General features: G+C 40.5%; 2 protein-coding genes across 2 annotated transcripts; both read right to left on the minus strand.

The window, feature by feature from the left end:
- Positions 1-8278: 8278 nt before the first annotated feature.
- Positions 8279-22238, minus strand: LOC126611912 (topless-related protein 1-like). The gene is made up of 13 exons (XM_050280225.1): positions 21957-22238; positions 21804-21863; positions 21589-21754; positions 21326-21435; positions 21112-21181; positions 20930-21003; positions 20738-20833; positions 20554-20649; positions 20312-20439; positions 19974-20208; positions 19725-19889; positions 8652-8925; positions 8279-8523 (listed from the first exon to the last, which is right to left on the minus strand). The coding sequence occupies exons 1-12, from the start codon at positions 22236-22238 to the stop codon at positions 8716-8718; spliced, it is 1692 nt and encodes a 563-aa protein (XP_050136182.1). The 3' UTR covers positions 8279-8523; positions 8652-8715.
- LOC126611530 (topless-related protein 1-like) lies at positions 22141-24462 on the minus strand. The gene is made up of 7 exons (XM_050279832.1): positions 24329-24462; positions 24116-24205; positions 23413-23646; positions 23126-23305; positions 22895-23008; positions 22652-22810; positions 22141-22321 (listed from the first exon to the last, which is right to left on the minus strand). Exons 1-7 carry the CDS (start codon positions 24409-24411, stop codon positions 22306-22308), a joined length of 876 nt encoding a protein of 291 aa, XP_050135789.1. The 5' UTR covers positions 24412-24462; the 3' UTR covers positions 22141-22305.
- Positions 24463-24978: the final 516 nt, after the last annotated feature.

Raw genomic sequence — 24978 nt, forward strand, 5'->3', positions numbered from 1 at the left:
TGTAAATCCTTGATTAGATTTGATTCTAGTTATTCTTCCCTATAGGACTTGTATTCCTTGGAGGAGAAGGATCTATTCTCTCCCTTATTACTATAAATAAAGGCATTACGTAAGAGGAATAACACATTCTCTACACAACCCTACAAACACATCTCTCTCTATATTTTCTGTCTGTGCCGCAGCCCTCTACCTATCAATTAAATATAGGCCACAATATAATGAAAACAATATGAAAGATTAAGAATAAAAGTCTAGTAGATCCAATCAGAGAAAAACTAAACAGAAGATATGGATCCTTGCAGTGTACACATTTTAGTTGTCCCATTGTTAGTTATGGCGCACGCTAATTCCTAGACTGTAGGAACTCGAAAACTTATAAGATCTAATTGTGTCCATATTCAGATCATGTCTTGTGTCTTGTGAAACAAGCATAGTCATCCAGCGTAGTCGCTAGGATTATGCATAGTGCCCCAGAGTAGAGTGATGGTGGCACTGCTACTCCGTCTGGTACAACTCAAGCCTAAAGTTGTTGAGTCCATGACCAGACTTCTGAGATAACTGTACTCCGATCAGCCTTACTCCGGCCCTAGAAAATCATGGTCCCACAATTATCCATAACTATCCATCTAAAAGGCAACCCGTTTCCCTAGAGGGTGTATTGTTATCCAAAGACCATGCCTTCGGAGTAAGCTGGAATACGTATTGTTTGGTCTTCAAATTCTTGTAAACAATGCAACTCTTGGTTATGAAGTGGAGGTGTTTTGGATCCAGATGAGTATTCTTGAGCTCCGTGTTGTAAATCCCGTAATGATGATGTGATGCGCTTGTTGCATGTGCACAAAAAATGAGAAATTACCTCCGATATTATGACAACCATCTGATCCCGAGGTGAACCAATCTGTATTCAATGGTGGGATGATTTGAAATGTCTTCTTTAAATATCCCTCGTACTTGGTTCAATGTTTGGTTTCAATCACCAATGTTCCCTCCCTGTTGCTTGAACCAATTCTCCATTTCCTATTTTCACTTTGAATGTCACATTCTTGTCAAGATTGATCAACAAGGATTCCTGAGATGTCATGTGGTTGCTACATCCATTGTCATAAACCAAACACTAGACTTGTTTCTTACAATCCCAACAGCATGACAAGAATAGAACATGGATGCTTCCTCCTCCACATACTTAGCATGAAGAACAAGTTGATTCACCTTGTTGTTGCAACCCTTGACAATATGTCCAAACTGATACACTAATGGCATTTTGGTTTATCTTTGAACCAGCAAATGCCACAGTGCAGTTTATCACAATATTTGCACATCTCCTTGACATTTTCATTGTTTGTACCCTGCTTCACAAATGGCACATTAGTTTTTAAACCTCCCTTCTCCTGGTATTTTTCCATTGTTTCTTTCATTTGAAGTTATTTCCCTGAGATCCATCCTTGGAACCTAAAGGAAATTTTGTGAAAAACATGTTCATTTAAGCAACATCTATAGCATGCAATTAACAATTAAAATGCGGAATCATGCTTGTATGCACTTAAAAACAAAACATTAACCATGAAATTCAAAGCCTAGTAGATTGGTGAACCTTGACTCAACTTAAAACAACATTTGTTAGTTGAGAAATTATACCTTTGTAGATTCCTCTTTGCATAAGCAAAGGCTAATCACCCAAAGAGAGGGCCTTCATTCCTTGTATCTTAGATCTATGGATTTGGATGGATGAAATGATTCTCCAAGTTCCCAAAATTGAGAACCTCTAAGTCTATTCACCAAGGTTGGATTGGAGAAGAAATGAGTGACCTTGGAGTAGTAGGATTGCTAGCTAAACCCTCCAAGGAGGCCGGCCACTTTAGAGAGAAAGGAGAGCTTATGTTCTCATCCTTTCCCCAAAAGAAAACCCTAAATGAATTTTGGCTATAAAGTCATATTTATACCTTAATTCATTGGAGTGGCAAACTTGTAAATAAGTCCAAAACTCACTCCATCTCTAAATGGCCAGCCTTAGGGTATTATTTGGCTAATTGGGCCTTTGTGAATCATTATTCATTAAGTTGTCATACAACTTAAGTCAATGGGCTTGACGTTCGAAGCCCATTGGGCCTTAAGGTCCAAAACTATCCCGAGGTCTTTAACGAACTTATTCGTTTGATTAATTAACATATTAATTAATCCTTGCCATAAATAATTAAACCATTTAATTATTCTTACTCATCTCCATTGTTTCTCCAATCTCCACCTTACACGGTGTATGATCCATTAGGTTCCTTTTAGCGAGGCAATAGGTGATTAAAACCATTTCAAATCGATTGTGAATTGAAACTTACTTTCAATTCTCCCTTTAGTGATTATACACGTTTAGGGCTTTCACAAACCATGAGTGACACCTAGCAGCATATCATGGTTACCCAAGCTAATCAGAAGAGGTGGAGAACCTATTCAGTTTAGGATTATAAATGCAATACGGTCTTTCTCTAATACAATACTCTTGACCACATTGTTTGGTTTGATAGTTTATTCATGTCTACTATCCAATGTGATTCGTGTGCTTATATGATTACCTTGAATGTGATTTGGAACGACTTCCTAAATCTCATTCATACTCTGGCCAGAGATTCTTAATCATATCATAGAGTATTCTCCCCCAAATGGTTTGAAGGTTAGAGATCCCTTGTTGCGCATTCACTTGCCCCCATGGCTAAGTGGCTTAACCTCGACGATGCCGTGGACACCCGCGGATGGGGTGACTTTGACATAATCAAAGATCAAGTACTTAACCACAAGACAACTATGATGCCTCAGGTCAAAGGACTACTTTGCATTATCCCAACCATGAGTTCTCATGTGACATGAGTATGAGAACTCTTCGTTGATCGTGTTTAGTGAACTCATTCCTTATTGAGCATTTACGTACTTGTCTTGGTGTCAGTCACACCAATGACTCGAGACCAGTCACTCTCACTGAGAGAAGACACATCCCGTACTGATCTTAACGGACTGTCAATGCCCAATTGGCAATCCTATGATCAGGAACGTTTAGGATGTGTCTACGAAAGAATGGTCTCATGAATCTAACTTCTTTAGATCGCATTCTCCCAATCACATATTCCTTGGACTTATCGTTTAAGTGTATAACATTTATATGAGACGGCTCAAACAATAATCTTTGCCCTTGATATTAAACTAGATTAGTTTAACATGTGAAATGTCCATAAAGTATCATCATATGATTGGTTTTAGGGCACATTTCCAATAGAACCAATATGTAGGTTGCTAAATGCCTTCTCATTAACCTCCTTCTCCTCAGCATGTCTAAGCAATCTTTGCTCAAACCCTTTTAAGGTAGCAATAGGGGTGGGCACTTGGAGCTGAAAATTGAAACCGAAACACGAACCAAATTGGACCACACCGAACAGTTTGATTTTGCGGTTTTGAAACGGTTTCAATTTTGAAACTGAACCGCATTGTGTTTTGGCTTTTGAAAACCGCACCAAAACCAAACCACACCGCAAATACTAATAAACATTTAATTAGATGCATGTCCATATGAGATGTCATGTTTTAATTGGTTGTTTGTTAGAGTTCCATACATTTAGTATCTATTCAACCACAATAGAATATCATCATTCATCACTTGTAGCAAGTTTGCTTGCATCAAGTTTGCGTGATGCATGTTTGCTTGTTGCATATATTGTTGCTAAAGGTTTGTTTGCTGCATATATTGTCCAAATTTTAGACGGAAATAGATTATCAAAACATCCTCAGTCAATGTACTGATTGTTAACATGGGTTCATCAATTAATGTATTGTGTAGAAAATGAGACCATTTTATGTGTAGGTAGGTGTATATTTTAAAATGTACATTTTTTCTTAAAAACCGAACCAAACCGCAAAAAGTTTCGGTTTAGATTCCAGTTTCACTCAAAACCGCACCAAACCAAACCGTAACCCCTAGGTAGCAACAACCTCAGTGGGGCTGATTTCATCTAATTTCTTAGTCCCCTCAATCACAGAGACAATATTATCATAGCTAGGATTTAAGCTAATCAACAATTTCTCAACTATTCTCTTGTTTGATAGATTCTCGCCATACATTTTCATTTTGTTAATCAAATCAAACAATCTAGTAAAGTAATCAGACAGCAATTCATCATTTCTCATGTGCACATATTCTAATCTCTTCTCATACCTTGTAACTTCACAGCTCGTACTTGAGAATCACCCCTACATTCTTGTTTCAAGGTATCCCAAGCATCCTTAGCTGTTTCTTGTTTTGTAATCCTTGGAGAAATTTCATCCGAGACTGCATTTTGAATCAAACCAAGAGCTCTAGTATCTCCAGAGATAAGATCTTAAGCTGCAATTTGCTTCTTCTTAGCTTGCTCACCTTTGATTTCTTTAGGCAGTTCATACCCTTCTTCCACAATCTTCCACAAATTGTGCGATTTGAAGATTGTCTTCATGTTGATGCACCAAAATCATAGTTGGTTCCACTGAACATTGGAGCTCGAAGACCGGCTCCAGATCCAGCCATTTTCAGCTGGATTCAACTGGTTCTTCATTGGAACTCAGCTAAATTTTAGATTCACATTAAACGCCCATTGATTCAAGAGGAACCAAGCTTTGAGGCTATGTTGTTTTAGTAAGATTTTATGAATTTATGAAATGGTTTTCTGGAAAACAAAGAACACTCAAACCAACAATGGTAATGAAGGCTTGGGGAGTACGTTGATCTCCTGTATTCTCTCTTGGATTCGATTACAAGCAAATGGGATTCACACGCACACATATGTTGTGATCCGAATAAGACAAGAAAACAACCGTCGAAGATCACATGCTCAGCTTGTGTGAAGAGGCTCACGTGCTCCGCACGGGACAACTTAAAAATATAGGTCTTATTTGATGACTTGGATTGTCTGCCCTCCAATTTTGGTGTCCTCCTCATGCCCTTCTGTTTTTGTTGTCACGGTTAAACCACGTCAACATTTTATATTATTTTTTTTTGTTTTATTATTTTTATAAAAAAATAATATAAAATATTGACGTGGCTTAACCGTGACCACACAAAACAGGAGGGCACGAGGAGGGCACCGAAATAGGAGGGCAGACAATCCAAGGCCCTTATTTGACAGCTTGGATTGTACTGATTATTTCACTCGGATAGGATAATCTATCATCGAAATGTACTGACTAAATTAGTCGAGCATTTGATGCAGTATCGTATTAATAACCGTATTATTTATAATGTTTTTGGTACCGTACTGGATAAGAGATCGGATTATATTATTTTTACTAAACAAAATTGATGACTAATGAAAAAAAGAGAATTTTTTTTTTTGATAAAAATTCACAACAACCAAATGCATCAAATTAAAAAATAAAATAAAAATAATCTTGTTTGTCATTTTGAACTTTGATATTGTATTTTCTATTTGTCCTTTATTTAAACCAAATTATAAAATAAAATAAAAAACAAATAAAAAATCCTTTCTTCCCCAGAAAATCTCCACCGCACAGCCCCCAGACACTAGACACCCTCACTCTCCCTTCTCCAGTTCTCCTTACCAGTTCAAGCAAATCTTCCCCCTCTATACAGAAGAAGCGGATTGTCGGTGCTGGCATCGATGGCAAGTGAGAACGACAGTTACCCAGAGAAAACTGCATATTATCAACACTTCCCAAATTTAACGTACTGGAGATTCCCAGTGAGAACGACATTGACCTGAAGTGATGATATGAACTGGAGATTCCCAGTGACTCTATAATACCTGATTTCCCAAATTTAATCCACAATTTTATTTTCAATTTATCGAGAGGTTGCATTGGATTGCCGATATCGTCGAACGATGCTGCGGCGATGTTGGGCAGTAGGTGAATGCAGGCAATTCTGATGCTCCGACGACGTGGGTTTCAGTCGGATCTAGTTCAAATCCAGGATCGATGGCACGCGAACCCATGCGGGTCCCGCGACGAGGAACTGAAGAGGAGGGAGAGAGGCAGAGAAGAACGGAGAAAGAGAAGAAAGGAGGAGGAAGAACCTGGGATTGACGACTGAGCGATTTGGTGAGTGGGTGTGAGGAAAGAGAGAAGAACTTTGGATTGGCGATGGCAACGGAAGTGAGAACTATGCGCCAGACCGACGGAGAGAGGACACAGACCCGACTAATAATACAGAGATTTCTGGAAGGATAAATAAGCGGGCATGCACCGTATAAAAGATGTGGGTCCAGTTTAAGTAATACCGGTATTGTTTAGTACATAGTTGCACCAAATATCCGGTCCGTATTGCTTATCCTATCCGATTCCTTATACGGATTTGCCAAACGAGGACTAGGACAGCTGGCGCGCACTCTATCGTTTGAATGTTATATATAATCCTTACCGTCTATTACAAATAGCATATAAGCCTTAAACCTTCAAACTTAGAACTCCTGCACTTGAATCCGGGATGCACTAGATGCACTCCAATCCCCTTGATCTTCATCAACATCATCCTTATGCTGCAACACTCCCTTCTAAGGTTGTTGCTGATTTGACTCCAAGCATTCCTCTGAGATAATTAAACCTTTCCTTAGGCAAAGCTTTAGTGAAAATATCTACAATTTGCTCCTCAAATTTGCAGTACACCAAATCAATCACATTGTTTTGCAAGGCTTCCCACATGTCATTCCTTACCTTATGAGCTACTTAACAAACCTTCTCCAATAACAATATTACACCTCTAAAAATCAGTAAACACATTTATATTTCAACACTCCCTTTTAAATTATGCACTGATTTCACACCAAGCATACTTCTCAAATAGTTGAATCTTTAACTTGACAATGTAAAGATGTCAGCTACTTGCTCATTTGTAGGACAGTACTTCAGATCAATCTTTCCATGTTGCAAAGCATCCTTGATGAAGCGGTACCCTCAGTAACATTCTCAGTTGGTTCTTCATTTTCTGAGTTAACGAGTGGAATTTCAACATCAGTGAATGTGCTAGTCTCCCAATTCCATTTCTCATCCTCATTAAACAATACATCTCTGGAAACAATTATTTGTCCAGTAGTAGGATTATAAATCCTGTACCCATTCTCACATGTACCATAACCCACAAGTATGCCTTTTGTACTTGTAGATTGTAGATTGTGTCTGAGATTGGTTGGTATCTATGAGTAACATACTGAACCAAATACTTTTAGATGTTTTACTCCTGGCTTCCTCCCACTAAAGATCTCAAATGGAGTAATGTCATCTAAAGCTTTTGAAGGACATATGTTCAACAAATACAAAGAGGTATGCACAGTTTCACCCCAAAGTTGATAGGGTAAATTTTTCTCATGCAATAAACACTTTGCCATTTCTACAACTCTTCTGTTCTTCCTTTCTGCCACTCCATTTTGCTATGTGAGTGTAAGCCACAGCAGTTGTCTTTCCATCCCCAAATCTTCATATAACTTATTCAACTCACTAGAAGTGAACTCCCCCCCTCTGTCAGTTCGCATTTTCTTCAGTGAGTATCGACTTTGTAACTCTACCATTAATTTGAACTTGTGCATCAATAACCTCCATGGTATTTCAATCACAGATGCTATACTATCATAGGATTTAGGCAAACTAATCAGCAGTTTTTGAACTATCCTCTGATTACTAATTTCTTCACCATTACTTTTCATTTGGTTAATATGATCAAACAATTTAACCAAATACACACATAGAGATTCATCCTCAGCCATTCTAGTATATTCAAATGCACATCTAAAACCTTGTAGTTTTACTAACCTCGCTTGCCTCCGATGAACTCTTGCTTCAGAACATCCCAGACAGCCTTAGCCAATTCTTGATTAGAAATTCTGGGAAAAATTTGATCCGAGACAGCATTTTGTATGATACCCAAGGTTCTTGCCTCTTTCAAAGCATTCTCCTTTCTCAGTTTCTTTCCATCAGCTGATAAATATTCTTCCTTCTTCTCTGAGATTTCAATCCCATTTTCAACAAATTCCATAGTTCATGAGAACGAAAAATCTTGAACAAAATCTTGAAATTCTTCACTCAGAGGATGTTACCCTGGTGATGCTTCATTCATCATTCACGTTGAGCTTATGAGCTCACAACAGTTCAAAGAAAATAACCAATAGAGGAGAGACAGAGAGAGAGAGAGAGAGAGCGCTATACATATCAGTCAATCACAACCCTCCATTTCATCTAGCCTACGAGCTAATACACATGTCATTCCTTAATTTATGAGTTACTTAACAAACCTTCTCTAAAAACAATATTACACCAGGAATTTAACTAGAAATCAGTAAACACATTTATATTTCAACAAGAATTATATTCATGATCTGATCATCAATTGGAAAAAAAGCATACCAAAGAAACGTAAAACTCTTCATTTCCGACACATAAGTTAAATACATTTCACTGCCAATACTCCTACTGCATTTAACCTACCTTGAAATTCTGAACCAACTTGTTAAATCTACATATCTGCACATCATTCCTCGATTAAATTACACTGCATGAAGAACACAACTGCAATGCAAAATGAAAACATGTTAAGAAAAATTAGGCAAAAAATTATCAAATGATTGCTCTAGAAATCAGCGAATAAAAATATTGCTCGTATTGAAAATAGAAACAAGTCAAATGTAAAAACATACCTGTATTTGGAGTAGGCCAGAAAGCCAAACATGTAAAAGAGCTTGTGCTCTGCCAGCCACTTGATCATCTCTGTGCTTGATCTGATCCTGCAGCTCCAACTTGAGTAGGCGGCGCACTGCTTGCTGACCCATTTTCAACTGGTGGAGCCACACCCCATTTGCTCTCAGATTCAAGGGGCTCAAAAACATAAACAGAACCATCCGATAGTCCTAATGCGAACTGATTTGCTTCTTGTGGATGCGCCGCAATCACGAGGGGCTGCACGTTAAAAGTCTGCAGCACAGGGGAAGCAAAGGTCGGAATTTTCAACAGCTATCACAAACCTAATTTAGTGTTACCAAACTAGTAACTTTATTGGGAGCTGTTATTTGCACGCCAAAACAGTAATATGCACTCCACAAAATGCTAATCTCCCTTCATGCTTTTACAAAGGAGCCTAGGATTGCTTATTCAAAGGATTGCTTATTCAAAGTGGCAATAAAAAAGTAATCAAAGAGGCGCTACAATTAGAACGACTAGTTATCTGCAGTTTACTATAATTTTCATCAAATGGGAAGTTAATGCTCATACACATATTTAGATTGGAAAAAAAAAAACACTTTCTGTCTTTTGGAAACCGGAAATATCATTAACCAGGGCCGAAACAAAAGAGAGTACAGAAAGACACACAAGGCTAACAACATCAGATATGAAAGCAGAGAATAAAGAAAATAAACTACAAAATGGAGGAGCATACGTGTCACCCTTAGACCCACTTAAACAAAAGCTAGCTTCGAAGGCATGGTGGCCCATCCTTGTTCAGAATATGGACAAAAGAAGATGGGGGTCGTTGAACCCAGACTAAGTCGCTCATCTCCGCACCAGCATGCAATGCTACATAATCCGCCGCTTCCACCACAGTACTATGGAAGCCCCACTGTCTCGCCATCATACATCCCTCCAAAACACCCCTCAGCTCCGCAGCCAAAACACTTGATGCACGGATCTTCTTCCTACACACCGCCAAGCAACAAGAGGTCGAATCCCACATCACGACACCAATATGTCAGTAGTACCCATCCACCCATTTCCAACTAGCATCCACATTAACCTTAATTACACCTTGCCCAAGAGGAGACCAAGGGGTATTGATACGGACTCGTGGACTCAATGAAACCCGCCCACTACTAACCCCCGAGCAAGCTTCCAGGAAGGATGAAGCAGCTAGGGAAATGGCAAGCACAGTTTGCAACGGGGAGGGTTGGCATGAGTTAAAAACCGCATCACACCTTGCCTTCAACCAACAAGTAAACGCAACGTATGACATGGTTCTCCTCCTATCCTCTATTGGTCCCGTGTGATCATTCCAAATACGCTGGAGCCATGACCGGAATGTAGACACCGAATCTTTATCAATCCGAAGCCCCAAAGCACCCCCAAACCAAACCCAGTCCACCCAAGGGCAGATGAGCAAAACATGTTCAATTTCCACTCATAACACAAAGGACAAATAGGGAAAGAGGCACACCTTCGTCAAAATAAATTCATCTTCGTAGCAGCAGCCCCCTGAAGAGTCCTCCACAAGTTCTTAATTTTGGGAGGGACCAGAAAATTCCATATACACTTCCACACCCTCAAATCAACAACTACCGAGGACGAAGGGTGGAGACTCCTAGACCAACGATTGATGTTATGGACCCAATAATACCCAGATTTGACCATGTATCGTCCCCTTCTATCAGTCGGCCAAACCAGTCTATCCTCGCGCCCAACCACACCGATCAGCGTATCCAAGATCGCCCTTCTATCTCCTTCCGCCTTTTCCATTTCTATGGAATCCAACTACCAATCCCAAGAGGAAGGATCAATAATAGAGGAGTCTTGGCGTGAAAGATCCACGTCAACCCTCGGAACCAGGGCAGGGTGCCTGGAAGCCAAGGATGGGATCCATCGATCAACCCAAAGCCAAATATGCTCACCACTCATAATCTGCCAGTGAGCTCCTTTAACGATAATATCCTTGCCCCCGAGGAGACTAGCCCAAGCCCAAGAGGACCTACCCCCTTTCCAAGCCTCAAAGAACGAGCAATTGGGAAAATATCGCTCTTTGATCACTTGGGCCCAAAGTGAGTCGGGATTGTGAATGAGGCGCCAACATTGCTTAGCCAATAACGCTGGATTAAATTCTTTTAGGTTCCTGAAGCCCATGCCCCCCTCCTATTTGGGCAATCCCAGAGACTCACGACTTACCCAGTGGATCTTCCTTTCTCCAACCTTTTGCCCCCACCAGAAATTAGCAACAACAACGTCAATATCATTGCAGATATTGTCAGGGAAACAAAAGATATTCATTGGACAGGCAAGAATGGCTTGAGTAACAGCTTTGATTAAAACTTCCCTGCCGGCTTGGCAGAGAAAACTTTGTTTCCAGCCCTGAATCTTAGCCATCACCCTATCATTTACGAAGGCCAGAGCCTCTCGTTTAGACCTTCCCCAGACCATCAGGATACCAAAATAGTTAGTAAGGTCCACCACCAGCGGCATTACCCAAAATATCGCACAATTCCTCCCGAAGTCTGGTCAGGGTGTTAGCCCCAAAAAATATAGAGGATTTTTGCATGCTCACTTCCTGTCCTGATGCCTAACAGTGGGCATTAAGGATTTGGACAATATTCTGGCAATTCAGCGGAAAGGCACGTAGAAATATTAGGGTGTCGTTGGCAAACAACAAATGGGAAAAAGGAGGACCATGCATACTGATCTTAACTCCCTCAAGGAACCCTCTGTCGACTACCCCTTGGATTAGGCGCAAGAGAACATTCGTGACACTAAGGAACAAGTACGGAGAGAAAGGATCTCCTTACCAAAGATCCCGGGATGGTATGAAGCGCTTCCCCGGTTGGCCGTTGACAAGGACCGAAAAGTCAACAGAAGACACACCCCCATCACCTTATTTATCCACCACCTGTGAAACCCCATCTGGACCATGACTGCCTCAAGGAAGTCCCACTCAATCCTATCAGATGCCTTGTTCATGTCAATTTTCATTGCCAGCTCGAATTTTGTCTTAACTTTCCTAAGCTTGAGGAAGTGGAAAACCTCATGTGCTACAAGAATATTATCTTGTATTTGTCTGCCCTCAACAAAAGCATTCTGGGAAGGGAATATAAGCATAGGAAACCAAAGTTTCAACCGGTTAGCCAACAATTTTGAAGAAATCTTATAGGAGTAGTTGCACAGGCTAATCGAACGAGACTGGCCCACTGACACGGGATTTTCCGTCTTCGTAATAAGGACAATATGAGTGAAATTGAGTTTTCTGGGACTCTCCCGCCCAGTCGCAAAATCCTGCACCAACCCATTCACATCATCTGCAATAATATCCCAAAAAGAATGGTGGAAAACTCCATGGAACTCGTCTGGGCCTGGTGCCTTCATTCCACCCATTTGGAAAACAGCATCTTTAATCTCTTCCAAAGCAACAGATCTAGTGAGATGTGAGTTCATTTCCTTCGAGACGGAGGGGCAGACAAATTCAAGGACTGATCCCCACTCCCGCTGACCCTCAGAGGCAAAGAGGCGAGTGAAGTGCTCGTTGATAACTCTAATAATGCCCGCAGTGTCCTCCTTCCACACCCCTTGAGCATCTTGTAGCTTCCCTATCTTGTTGAAGTGCCAACATTGGATGGTTGTCTGGTGAAAAAACCTAGAGTTAGAGTCCCCCTCTTGCAACCATTTAACACGGGAACGCTGCTGCCAGAACAATCTCTTGCCTCCAACTTATCAATTAGACCAGAAAGAGATCGAATCTCCTCAACATTCGCCTCCCAATTGTTTTGAAGCTGCTCCAGCCGATTTAATTAAGCCCCAATCTCCTCTCAGTCACCATGAAACCTCCGCTTACTACAATTCAAAAGGTTTCCTTTACACGAATTTAAGCGTCGCAACCACCCATCAACATGGGTCCCCCCACCATCAATGCTCCAACTTCGCTGAATTACCTCCCAACACCCATCCTCAATAGGCCAAAAAGCCTCGAATCTAAATATTTTTTTCCTTTTAGCATTCGAAGGCTCCATGTTGACAATAACGAGGCAATGGTCAGAACCCCTTACGGTGCCATGGATGACCGAAGTAAAGGACCATCGAACGTACCAGCTGCCATTGACAAGGCCATGATTGAGCCTTTCTTGGACAAGGTTGTTATTCCTAGTACCCCTCCAAGTATAATTCGGTAAACCTGACAATTTCTTACACGATACGAAAATAACGGGTTTTGAGTCAACACGATAACTAATCGGGTTATTATCAGGCCACACGATAATAATCCGTTAATAACGAATCCTTAACAGGTTTACACGAGAGTGACGCGAGTAACCTGTTTCGACACGATAAGAAAAAAGATTATTTTGATGATTTTAATTTTTTAAACTACTAGAAAAACTTACTATAAAATGCAATAGATATAATGAATATGTATATATTTTTTATTAATTATTATTCTATATAGAAGTGCTTCTTTAGGGGAGTTGAGTAACTCAAAAGAGTGCAGAAACTACTCTTTTTATCGTCGAATCCGGAAGGAAGAAGTGGTTGTAGCTTTGAAGAAGATGAAGCATAGAAAAGCAATAGGCCCAGACGATATACCAATCGAAGTGTGGAAAGTTTTGGGAGAGAGGTATAACATGGCTCACTGACCTTTTTAATAGGATTTTGAAAACGAAGAAGATGACAAATGAGTGGCGAACGAGCACTTTGGTGCCTATACAAGAATAAGGGCGACGTACAAAATTGCATGAACTATAGGGGTATTAAGCTAATGAGTCATACAATGAAGCTCTGGGAGAGAGTCATTGAGCATAGATTGAGGCAAGAGACACGGGTTTCGGACAACCAATTCGGGTTCATGCCAGGGCGCTCAACCATGGAGGCAATCTATCTCTTACGAAGATTGATGGAAAGATATAGAGATGGGAAAAAGGATTTACACATGGTCTTTATAGATTTGGAAAAAGCGTATGATAGGGTCCCAAGAGACATTCTTTGGAGGATTTTAGAGAAGAAAGGAGTACGAGTAGCATATATCCAAGCTATAAAGGATATGTATGAAGCAGCAAAGACTGCCGTAAGAACTCATGAAGGACAAACTGAAAGCTTTCCCATAACTGTAGGATTACATCAAGGCTCATCCTTAAGTCCTTACCTTTTTGCGTTGGTAATGGATGAGTTAACAGGACATATTCAAGATGATATTCCTTGGTGTATGCTTTTTGCAGACGATATAGTGTTGATAGATGAAACTCAGGAAGGGATAAATGCAAAGCTTAACCTTTGGAGAGAAGTGTTGGAATCTAAAGGTCTTCGCCTAAGCCGATCAAAGACAAAATATATGGAGTGCAAGTTCAGTGCAAATAGAGGCCAAAACGAGTTAGGGGTGAGGATCAGAGATCAAGAAATACCAAAGACCGACCGTTTTCGTTACCTAGGATCTATCTTGCAAAAGAACGGAGAATTAGATGGAGATCTCAACCATAGAATACAAGCTGGATGGATGAAGTGGAAGAGTGCATCCGGCGTGTTGTGTGACCGCCGTATGCCACTGAAGCTCAAGGGAAAATTTTATAGGACGGCAATAAGGCCGGCGATGCTGTATGGCACAGAATGTTGGGCGGTGAAGCATCAACACGTACACAAAATGGGTGTAGCGGAGATGAGGATGCTTCGTTGGATGTGTGGGCACACGAGAAAGGATAAGATTAGGAATGAGGATATCCGGGGTAAAGTAGGAGTAGCCGAAATTGAAGGAAAGATGAGAGAAAATCGGTTACGGTGGTTTGGACATGTGCAAAGAAGGCCTACTGACGCTCTGATTAGAAGATGCGACTATGGGACAGAGGTTCAGGGCCGAAGGGGTAGAGGAAGACCTAGGAAAACTTTGGAAGAGACTCTAAGAAAAGACTGAGTACTTGGATCTAACGAAGGACATGACACAGGACCGAGCACAATGGCGTTCTAAGATTCATATAGCCGATCCCACTCAATGACTTGGATTTGCCAAGTCTCCAACCGAAAAGTTTTCCTCACTCAGGAAATTAAGGGAACACTACCTCAACCTACATGCTCCACTTACAAAGCTTCAACAAAAGAAAATTCAAAGAACTTAGCGAAGAAGACTTTGGTGTATTTAACACAATACGTTGAAATGAAGGAAAACTTATTTATTGATATCCCCGATAAGCTACAAATATATACATACACATGAGTCAAAATAAACAAACAAGAGGGAGCCTTCACAAAGGTTGCTTAGGAGAAGTCTCAGCAGTCGGTAGAGCCCCAGAAAGAGAAGGCACCGGAGGGGGATCATTCGGAGCCTCAGTACTGGACAGAACCCTAGAAGGAGGAGGCATCAGAGGTTGATCATTTGGAGCTTCATTACGCGGTACAGCCCCAGAAGACGAAGGCAATAAATGCCTTTGGAACAAACCCACAAATCTCTGATGATCAAGTAAAACCTGACCATCAGATTCTTTCATCTGGTCAAGCTTCCTCTTCATGTTTGTAGCATAGTCATGTGCGAGCCGGTGCAACTGTTTATTCTCATGCTTGAGCCCTCTAATCTCCTGTTTGAGACTCATCACTTCAGCCGCCAATGATTCAACTTGGCGGGTTCGAGCAAATAGGCGTTAGGCCATATTAGACACAGAACCTACACACTGAACACTGAGAGCCAAAGAATCCTTAACATCTAACTCATCAAACCGTTTGGAAAGTAGTCTGTTATCTTTAGGAGTGAGAAGGTTCCTGGCCACCACCGCAGCGGTCATATCATTCTTCATCACGGAATCCCCAACGGTAAGAGGACCAGTAGGGGAGACGAAGGATGGGCGCCATATGTTGTCTGGAAAAGGCGGGGCTGCCTCTTCAACAAGGTTCAAGTCAAAACGACGGTCGGAGGGGCCAGACATTTTCAAATGTGTTGAAGAGAGAAGAGGTCGGATCAAGATCTTAGAAGTGCAAGAATGGAGCTTCTACTGGTGGAGATTCAAGTGTGCTTTGGAACTTAATGCAAGCCCCTATAAAAATCTGTACACGACGGAGCTTCAGAAATCGAAGAGGCGCTTGCTCAGAAATCGAAGAGGCGTTTGCTTTCTCAAAAGCTGGGCTGCTCAGAGACCACGAGGGTCGATCTCAGAAATCGAAGAGGCGTCTGCTTTCTCAAATGCTGGGCTGCTCAAAGACCACAAAAGCCGATCTCAGAAATCGAAAAGGCGCTTGCTTTCTCAAAAGCTGGGCTGCTCAGAGACCACGAGGGCCGATCTCAGAAATCGAAGAGGCACCTACTTTTCCAGCCTTGTCAGCACCTGTCACACGCACACTCAGCTTTGCGGAAATTATGGGCATTCTGTCGAAGACTTCTGGTGAAGTAGAAAGCACATGAGTCTTACTGTTCAATCACTCACTTCCCACACGCAACAGTAGCTCATGGGTACCACAGATAACTTTGCCAAAGTTCTCTGCCAAAGTTGAGCATGTGAAGCTTGCAGCTCCCAGTACATCGCTCTAACCAAGAAGGGTAAAAGAATAGCAAAGAAACAGCACTAACAAAGTTTAGACACATAAATTTTGAAGGTCTAGCTACCATATTATTACCCACAAGGGTAAAGGAACAGTACCACTGCTGGATAATTGGAAAGTCCCTGTGTGTCAACCTCTGTGCTTCGTGGCAAGGTAGACTAGCAAACATGCCCAACCTTTACTCACACTCGAGAAAACACTCCCAACAAGATTGCTTGCTCCAAAATCGAAGAGGCACCGTCCTCCGAATCTCGAGAGCCAGACTCCCAACATGACTACTTTCTCAAAAATCGAAGAGAGGGTAAAGGAACAGTACCATTGCTGGATAATTGGAAAGTCCCTGTGTGTCAACCTCTGTGCTTCGTGGCAAGGTAGACTAGCAAACATGCCCAACCTTTACTCACATTCGAGAAAACACTCCCAACAAGATTGCTTGCTCCAAAATCGAAGAGGCACCGCCCTCCGAATCTCGAGAGCCGGACTCCCAACATGATTACTTTCTCAAAAATCGAAGAGACACCGCTCTCCGAATCTCGAGAGCCAGACCCCCATCATGATTGCTTTCTCAAAAATCGAAGAGGCATCGTTCTCCGAATCTCGAGAGCCAGATCCTCGATAGGATTGCTTGCTCGAAAACCGAAGAGGCAACACTTTCCCAACTGCAAGAGTCGGATCTCCTTGGATAAAGCTGTCTGTAATCTTCACACACAACATCAGCTTTCCAGATACCACAGACCACTTTTTCAAAGTGCTCTGACAGAGTTAAAACATGTGAAGCTGGCAGCTCCCACTACCGTGCTATGACCAAGCAGGGTAAAGGAATAGCATTCCTACTTGTTGTTAAGGAGACTCCTATATATGTCGACCTCCATCCCCAACGGACAGACAGACCTGCAAAAATGCTCAACCCTTCCTCATATCTGAGAGGGCACTCCCAACGAAGCCTTTCGAAATATTCAGCTTTCTTTCCCCCCGATAATACCTCTGCAAACAAGCTATACTAGAGCAAGAATATCTCATATCATTAGAGTTAAAAGCAAGAGTATTCCATATCATGCTTTTTCCCTGTCTTTTCCTTGGGCCTTGTTCTTACCTGCAAGACAAGGAGAAAGAGAGCAATCAGTCAGCACTTGGAATCAAGCTTCCAGCCAGGAACCGACTGCCTGGAACCCCTTACCTGATTACTTACCTGGCATTGCTCTCGAGTACTCATCTTCAACATCTTATACTTCCAGGGAAGATACCGCATCTGCCTGAGGAACAGATAGGGCAAGTGAGAAGGATACAAGGAAGCATATGGAGACAAGCGTAACAGCACACGTGCCGATACATCCATTACTCTGTCAAAGCAAAAGTATCCCATATCAGCAGGGTCGAACGTACTCTAGATTTGATGGACTTGTTTTGACCCTCAAATTCTTCAGTCGGCCTTATACTCTGGAGGAAACCAGAAAACCCTCCAGCTCAGTTCAAGAATAAGCTTGTGGAAAGTTACTTCTTCAAAAGCAAAAGTATCCCATATCATCTCTTCTCATTTTTCTTCTCTTTATCCTTCATGCTGCCTGCAAGATAGGGTGAATGTGAACAATCAGCCGGAGCTCTGATGGCTTACCTTGTCTGTCACCTCTTTCAGCAGATCCCCTAGCACGGCGACTTGGAGGACTCCTACTACATGGTTTGTATCTCGCTTGACCAAGCCTGAAACTACAAGTAAGCTTCAAGTGAAATTGATACATTACCTTGTGCATCTCCACCAGTTAAAGATACCACCCCTGGATGGAGGAAGAGTACTTCCAGAGAAGATGCCACATCTACCTATGAGACAGATAAGGCAAGTCAAGACGATACCACACTCCGATACTTAGAAGTTTCGTGATTACGAGATCATTCTCCCACAATATTTCCTAATGTCATTTGTACTAAATCATTCACCTATACTCACTAAAGGAGAGCCTGAACCTATGTACTTGTGTAAACCCTTCACAATTAATGAGAACTCCTCTATTCCGTGGACGTAGCCAATCTGGGTGAACCACGTACATCTTGTGTTTGCTTTCCTATCTTTATCCATTTATATATTTATCCACACTAATGACCGGAGCAATCTAGCGAATATCACAAAAAGCCACCGTTTTCGCTACCTATGATCTATCGTGCAAGAGAACGGAGAATTAGATGGAGATCTCAACCATAGAATACAAGCTGGATGGATGAAGTGTAAGAGTGCATCCGGCGTGTTGTGTGACCGTTGTAGGCCACTGAAGCTCAAGGGAAAATTTTATAGGACGGCAATAAGACCAGCGATGTTGTATGGCATAGAATGTTGGGCGGTGAAGCATCAACACGTACACAAAATGGGTGTGGCGGAGATGAGGATGCTTCGTGGGATGTGTGGGCACACGAGAAATGATAAGATTGGGAATGAGGATATCCGAGGTAAAGTAGGAGTAGCCGAAATTGAAGCAAAGATGAGAGAAAATCGGTTCCGGTGATTTGGACATATGCAAAGAAGGCCTACTAACGCTCCGGTTCGAAGATGTGACTACGGAACAAAGGTTCAGGGCCGAAGGGGTAGAGGAAGACCTAGGAAAACTTTGGAAGAGACTCTAAGAAAAGACTTAAGAGTACTTGGATCTAACGGAGGACATGACACAAAATCGAGCGCAATGACGTTCTAGGATTCATATAGCCGACCCCACTTAGTGGGAAAAGGCTTTGTTGTTGTTGTTGTTGTTGTATTATTCTATATAAATTTTAAAATTTAAGTTTTCCTTTTTTTTTATAGTATATTATAGGCAAAGATTGAGATTAAAAATCATAAAACACATTAAAAAAAAATATCAAGTAATTTAAAAATACCAAACACATTAAAAAATATAATAATTAATTTACATGTGCGAAAAATATGAAAAATATGCAAATGCTCGTAATCGCATCCTTTACGCTTTGAGGATGGGTATATGATCGTTTGAATTTTTAAAACCATACAAATTCTCATGAATAGTATTTTTAAGGGAGTTCAAAATAAACAAAATTCATAATCATTAATGTATATGTCTGAAAGATGTGAAAGCATAATAAACGTTTATAATTGCATCCTCAATGCTTAGACAATGGTTACATGGTCGTTTAGATTTTTACAACCCTCCAAATCTCATGAACAATGTTTTTTATTTGAGTGCAAAATTAATAAAATTAATAATAATTATTGTAGAAGTGTGAAAAATGTAATCACTCATAATGAAAAGCTTAACAACTTTCATGAAGGGGTCAACTCTGAAATTTAGTATGTATATACTAATTTAGTATTATATTTTACATTTTTAGGGTCAAATTATGTTTTTCATTTTCATTTTTATTGACTTAATATATTTTTCTTAACGGGTCGGGTCATATTACCTGATAATATATTTTAATTGCGGTTATTGCAGGCTGAAAGAGGTTGAGTGTTAGGCATGCTTAAATTAATAAAGGATAAGCTTAATTAAATGTTAGGCAGGCAAAATTAACTAAAATACCTCCATCACAACTTCAGAGGTCGTTGAACCATCGTAAGAAAGATGATTCTCAATTGTTCGCAACAACCGCATTCCATCTGCATTTGCCAAAACTTTAATCCCATTCTCATTGGCAGAAGCAGCCAAGAGAGTGCCATCCTTGTTAAGGCAGATACGAGGGCATGCCTAGGAATTAGGAGGGGTAAAGAAGATGAGCAGCTGGTATTTTAGATTCTATTATTTCAATTTACTTAAAGGAAATGAACCTACTGGGAGGCCTCCATCAGCATCAACAGTTGTCAGAAGTTGAATATTGTCCATGTCCCAAAATTTAATAGAAAAATCGTCACCAGCAGCCAAAAACCGGTTTTTAATAGTATTGAATTGCACAACACCAAAAGAACGCTTGCGAAAGCCTTTATAGGTCCTCTTCACAAACATTTCAGTTTCATTCCATTCAACAATATATGACTCACCATCTTTACTTGTCCCACATGAAAATAGCCTGCAACCCACCGCCAAAGAAAAAAGAGGAAAAGAAAAATATAACCAACTAGTTTGCCCATCCAACGAAAGGAAAAAGGAAATTCTGAGCTAAGTATACTAACCTTGTACCATCAGCACTATAAACCATGGTTGTGCACCAGCGACCAGGAGCATAATAATCAACTCGAGATCCCAAATTGTCATACACCCAAGCCTTTATCTTTCCATCCAGTGCTGTTGACAAGATAAACTGAAGCATAGCAGCAAACAATGAGTACCAAAAGACGAGGACAGACAGGCACCAGAGACAGAAATACAAGGTGTAATTATAAGAATGAAAAACCAAAATAAAATACCACAACACCTGAATGTTTTCCCTATAATGTGGGCAGACAGAATAAACTGGAGCCTCATGGCCTTCAAAAGTCCACTGTTTTGCACCAGTTGTAGCATCCCACACCTAAATTTATGAAGGAAATCAGCGAGGAACAGAAAACACTCTTCCACTGGCAATGAGACAAGCAAACGTGTTAAGACAAAAAACGAACCTTGATGGTCTTGTCATCCCCACAGGTAATCACACAAAGCTGCTCATTGGGATGGGAGAATGCCAGATCATTTACTCCACCAATATGTGCATCAATCTACGACAGTAATTTCAGAGTCATTATTAATACAGAAAACTTAAGAGATAACAAAACAAAAGTGAAAAAATTGATAACTGCATCTTCAGTATATACCTCTAGGTGCTCGCGTACATCATCACCCCCATGATAAGAATATATTTGAACAATGTGCCTTGAGTAAGCAACACCTATAATTGGATTGTAAATGATACAATAATTAGGGTCTAATTCAATCCTTAAAAAATTATAAAGCCATATCACATTTGCCACAGTTACTTCAGTATGCTCAAGCTTACCAAATAAAGCACCATCATGGCTCCAAACCACACGGTTAACAGACACACTAGGATCCTTAACTAGAGCAGCCTATTTCACGAAGACAAATTTACTTGTCAGTCAACCAACTCATACACCCACAAAGAATACAGTGCACACAATTTTTATGTCACATATGGACAAGTACAGAATGGCAAAGGCCTCACGTATGGACACATACAGAAAGGGAAAGACCTGCAGAAGCATTGAGCATGAACTAAGATCCCATACTATGAAGTTCCTTAAAAATAGTTGCCCCTTAGATCCAACTTCCCACAGACCTACATCCCCTACATTGGTACCAACTGAAGCATCACATAGAGGACAATCAACAGTCAATTATGAGCACCAAGCATCTAAGGGAAAAAAACCCAATTAGCAAACATAGCTGTAGAGACCGAAGGTACACAAATAACTATAAATATAAGGAGCTACTTAAAATCATAAAAAATACAGACCAAGGAGCAAAGTCTGCTGTGAAGGATGAAAATCCATGCCCATGGGAGATGAACCCTGATTCAAAGTCCGTGTGACATTCTTAGGCAAGTCATCAGGTGCATCCAAAGCTTGACCATGACCATGCCCTGGAAATGTTACTGGCAACAAGTTAATTGCGAGATTAACCTGCACAAAAGAACAAAGTGTCAAATAAAATACCTCCTCCTTCAGAAACTGCTGGATGAGTAACAGTTGCAAGGGGTATTGGAACCGAGGCTGGTGTAGGTTGAAAAGGCTGAAAATGAAAAGCCAAGCGCATCAACAAAAAGTTAATAACAACAAAGTGTCTACTTAAGTAGAGTATCAACATTTAAGCTAGATTACTTACCTCATGTGCACCAAGTGGGAGACACCCTCTAGCTTTTGGTAAGGATCCAAGCAGCAGGTTGTTTGCAGGTGATGGTGCCCACGCACGGTTCGGTTGTCCACATGAGTGATCCACATAAAGTGTTTCAAAATGTGGATTTGAAATTGGGTTCTCACAAAGCTGATGCTGCCAATTTAAGCTTGAATTTACAGAAGGAAAATTATTTCTCTCAGCAGAACCAGAAAGGCCATAATTTGCACAAATAATAGTTACTGGTGTATGGAAACTTCTGACACCGTTCATCAACAAAACAAAAGAAAAAAAAGAATCCTGACACCAGACGCTGTAATCAAGCAGTGATGTACAACTGTCACCAGGCCCCTGTGCTATGTAATAACGAACCATATACTAAATTAAGATTCAGGCACATTTTTAGGCATTGCAAGAATACTAATGGCTTCCTTTTGTTTCCACAGAATTCAAGCCATAACCAACTTTTTGATTGGCAACATAGACATCGTACTTAAACAATAGACTCATTAGCTAGTGCTATCAACTTGATGAAATTCTCATTCTGAATGCAACGGGAGACAAAAGCACTCATTCCATACGTGGAAACATTAAAGCAAGACCAGTATTTGCAAAAATATCCAAAAGTCCCAATGAAGTGCACAGCTAATCTTATATAACTGAAGTTGTGGTTTCTGGGTATTTACCCTTGGTTAATGAGAGTCCGTAGCCTCGAACTCTTAAGGTTTGGAAACTGCAATTTATCATGGAATAAGGGATTTGCTTCAATCAGTTTCTTAAGTTCAACCAACATGATTGCCCTGGCAGACTTTGTATCTCCATACTTGGATAGTTGTTCATTCTCCCTATAATGCAAGAGACCATTTTTTAGTACATTTGCTACAACTGTTTACTACAGAGGCTTTATTAATATAACGGAATTCTCATACCCAAAGTTCTCCAATGTCGAGAGCTGAGCGATTTCCTTGAAAAGTTCTTCATTGAATGTGGCAAAAATCTTTAAATCCTTCACTAGAATATCCACAGCTTTGGATCGATCATGCCTATAAAGTCCACAGTCACATTACATGCAATTCAACCATATAATTCCTCAATACCGATCATGCAATTCAACCCATGAAAGTTATCACTGAACTGAAATCGAAACATTGTAAGCTTACTTGTCCAGTGCCTCGAGATACTTCTGCTTCTTTATCTCGAAAAACATTTTCATGGAACAGCGGTTATCCTCCACTTTAGTGAACCCAGAGAGGTACTTCTCAACTTCATCCCAATTGCCATTATGCACCTCATCCTCAAAATATTTCATATTGAAGAAAACCCCAGATTCCTGCTCTAGCCTATTTAGTATTAAAATCACAAAAGCAATTAATGACGCAGTATATCAGTACATACAGCAATTGTGCCAACAAAAACTCATTAATTAAAATACAGAAGTAAGCCCTACTTGTGATTAGACTCTCTGAATTTTTCCTCATTGAGAAACTGCAATATCAGGAATACAAGCTGCTTACTCAGAGACGACATCTTGACTGCCCCCTCTTTGATTCCAAGCAGCGAGTTGTTTGCAGGTGATGGTGCCCACGCACGGTTCGGATATTGACATGAGTGATCCACATAAAGTGTTTCTATACTTGGATATGGGCTTGCGTCACAACAGAGGTCATGCTGCCAATTTAAGCTTGAATTTACAGAAGGAAAATTAGTTCTCTCTCAGTAGAACCGGAAGGGTCATAATTTGCACAATAATAGTTACTGGTGTGTAGAAACTTTTGACACCGGTCACCAACAAAAAAAAAATAAAATCCTGACACCAGACGCTGGAATCAAGCAGTGATGTACAACTGTCGTCAGGCCCCTGTGTTATGTAGTAATGAACTATACTAAATTAAGATTCAGGCACATGATTTAGGCATTGCAACAATGTTAATGACCTCTTTTTGACAGCCACATAGACGTAAACAATAAACTCATTAGCTAGTGCTATCAACTTGATGAAATTCTCGTTCTGAGTGCAACGGAAGACAAAAGCACTCATTCAAAATGTGGAAACACTAAAGCAAGACCAATATTTGCAACAACATCCATAAGTCGCAACGAAGTGCACAGCTAATCCCATATAACTCAAGTCGTGGTTTCAGAGTAATTACCTTTGGTTAATGAGAGTCCGTAGCCTCGAACGCCTAAGGTTTGGGAACTGCAATTTCATATTCAAGAAAACCCCAAATTCCTGCTCTAGCCTATTTGGTATTTACATCACAAAACCATTTAGCGACGCAGTATATCAGTACATAATCAGCAATTGTGCCAACAAAAACGCATTAATTAAAAAATTAATTTAAAAATACACAAGTCAGGCCTACTTGTGAAGAGTCTCTTCGAATTTTTCCTCATCGAAAAACTGCAAGATCAGGAACACAAGCTCCCTACTCAGAGAAGACATCATGACCGCCCCCCTCTTTGATTCCAAAACCAGAAATATCACTAACAATAACGATCTGCTAAAATAAAAATATAACACAAAAATATGAAAAGGGGTCAACTTTTTTTATTGGTAAAAGGTATCTTTTTATTACAAGCACAAGGTTATCTCCAATCGAATGGTTATATTTAGTCTCCTTTTATAATCGGATGGTTATATTTAGTCTCCTTTTAGATTATAGTCCTCTAAAAATATATATAGAAGCAACTTGTATTTTTTATTACTAGACTCAATCACACCCACTCTACCATATTTGTATAATCAGTTTCAAATATACGAATATTCAATTTTGTATACCTTTTAGTATAGCCAATTAGTATAGTTCTAGTATAATCATTTTGTATATTTTCAATAAAACTATCATCAGTCGACCCTGTAACATCACACATCGTCCAGAGGAGTGATCATTAAATGTATATTCTCATCCCTACCTAGCACGAGACTTTTTGGGAGCTCACTGGCTTCGGGTTCCATAGGAATTCCGAAGTTAAGCGAGAAGGAGGCTAGAGCACTCTCAGGATGGGTGACCCA

This window comes from Malus sylvestris, chromosome 17 (assembly GCF_916048215.2).
Source record: "Malus sylvestris chromosome 17, drMalSylv7.2, whole genome shotgun sequence".
In the NCBI taxonomy this organism is placed as follows: domain Eukaryota; kingdom Viridiplantae; phylum Streptophyta; class Magnoliopsida; order Rosales; family Rosaceae; genus Malus; species Malus sylvestris.

Bases quoted from the DNA above. Each gene is read 5' to 3' on its own strand.
- LOC126611912 (XM_050280225.1), bottom strand. From the start codon at position 22,238: ATGAACGGTGTCAGAAGTTTCCATACACCAGTAACTATTATTTGTGCA. The intron at 21,755-21,803 runs GTTTCTGAAGGA...TCTTTTGTGCAG, and splicing joins CAACTGTTACTCATCCAGCA to GTTAATCTCGCAATTAACTT. The intron at 20,834-20,929 runs GTATATACTGAA...TTACTGTCGTAG, and splicing joins ATGTACGCGAGCACCTAGAG to ATTGATGCACATATTGGTGG.
- LOC126611530 (XM_050279832.1), bottom strand. From the start codon at position 24,411: ATGATGTCTTCTCTGAGTAGGGAGCTTGTGTTCCTGATCTTGCAGTTT. The intron at 24,206-24,328 runs GTAGGCCTGACT...AATACCAAATAG, and splicing joins TTCGAAGAGACTCTTCACAA to GCTAGAGCAGGAATTTGGGG. The intron at 23,647-24,115 runs GTAATTACTCTG...TGTAAATTCAAG, and splicing joins CGGACTCTCATTAACCAAAG to CTTAAATTGGCAGCATGACC.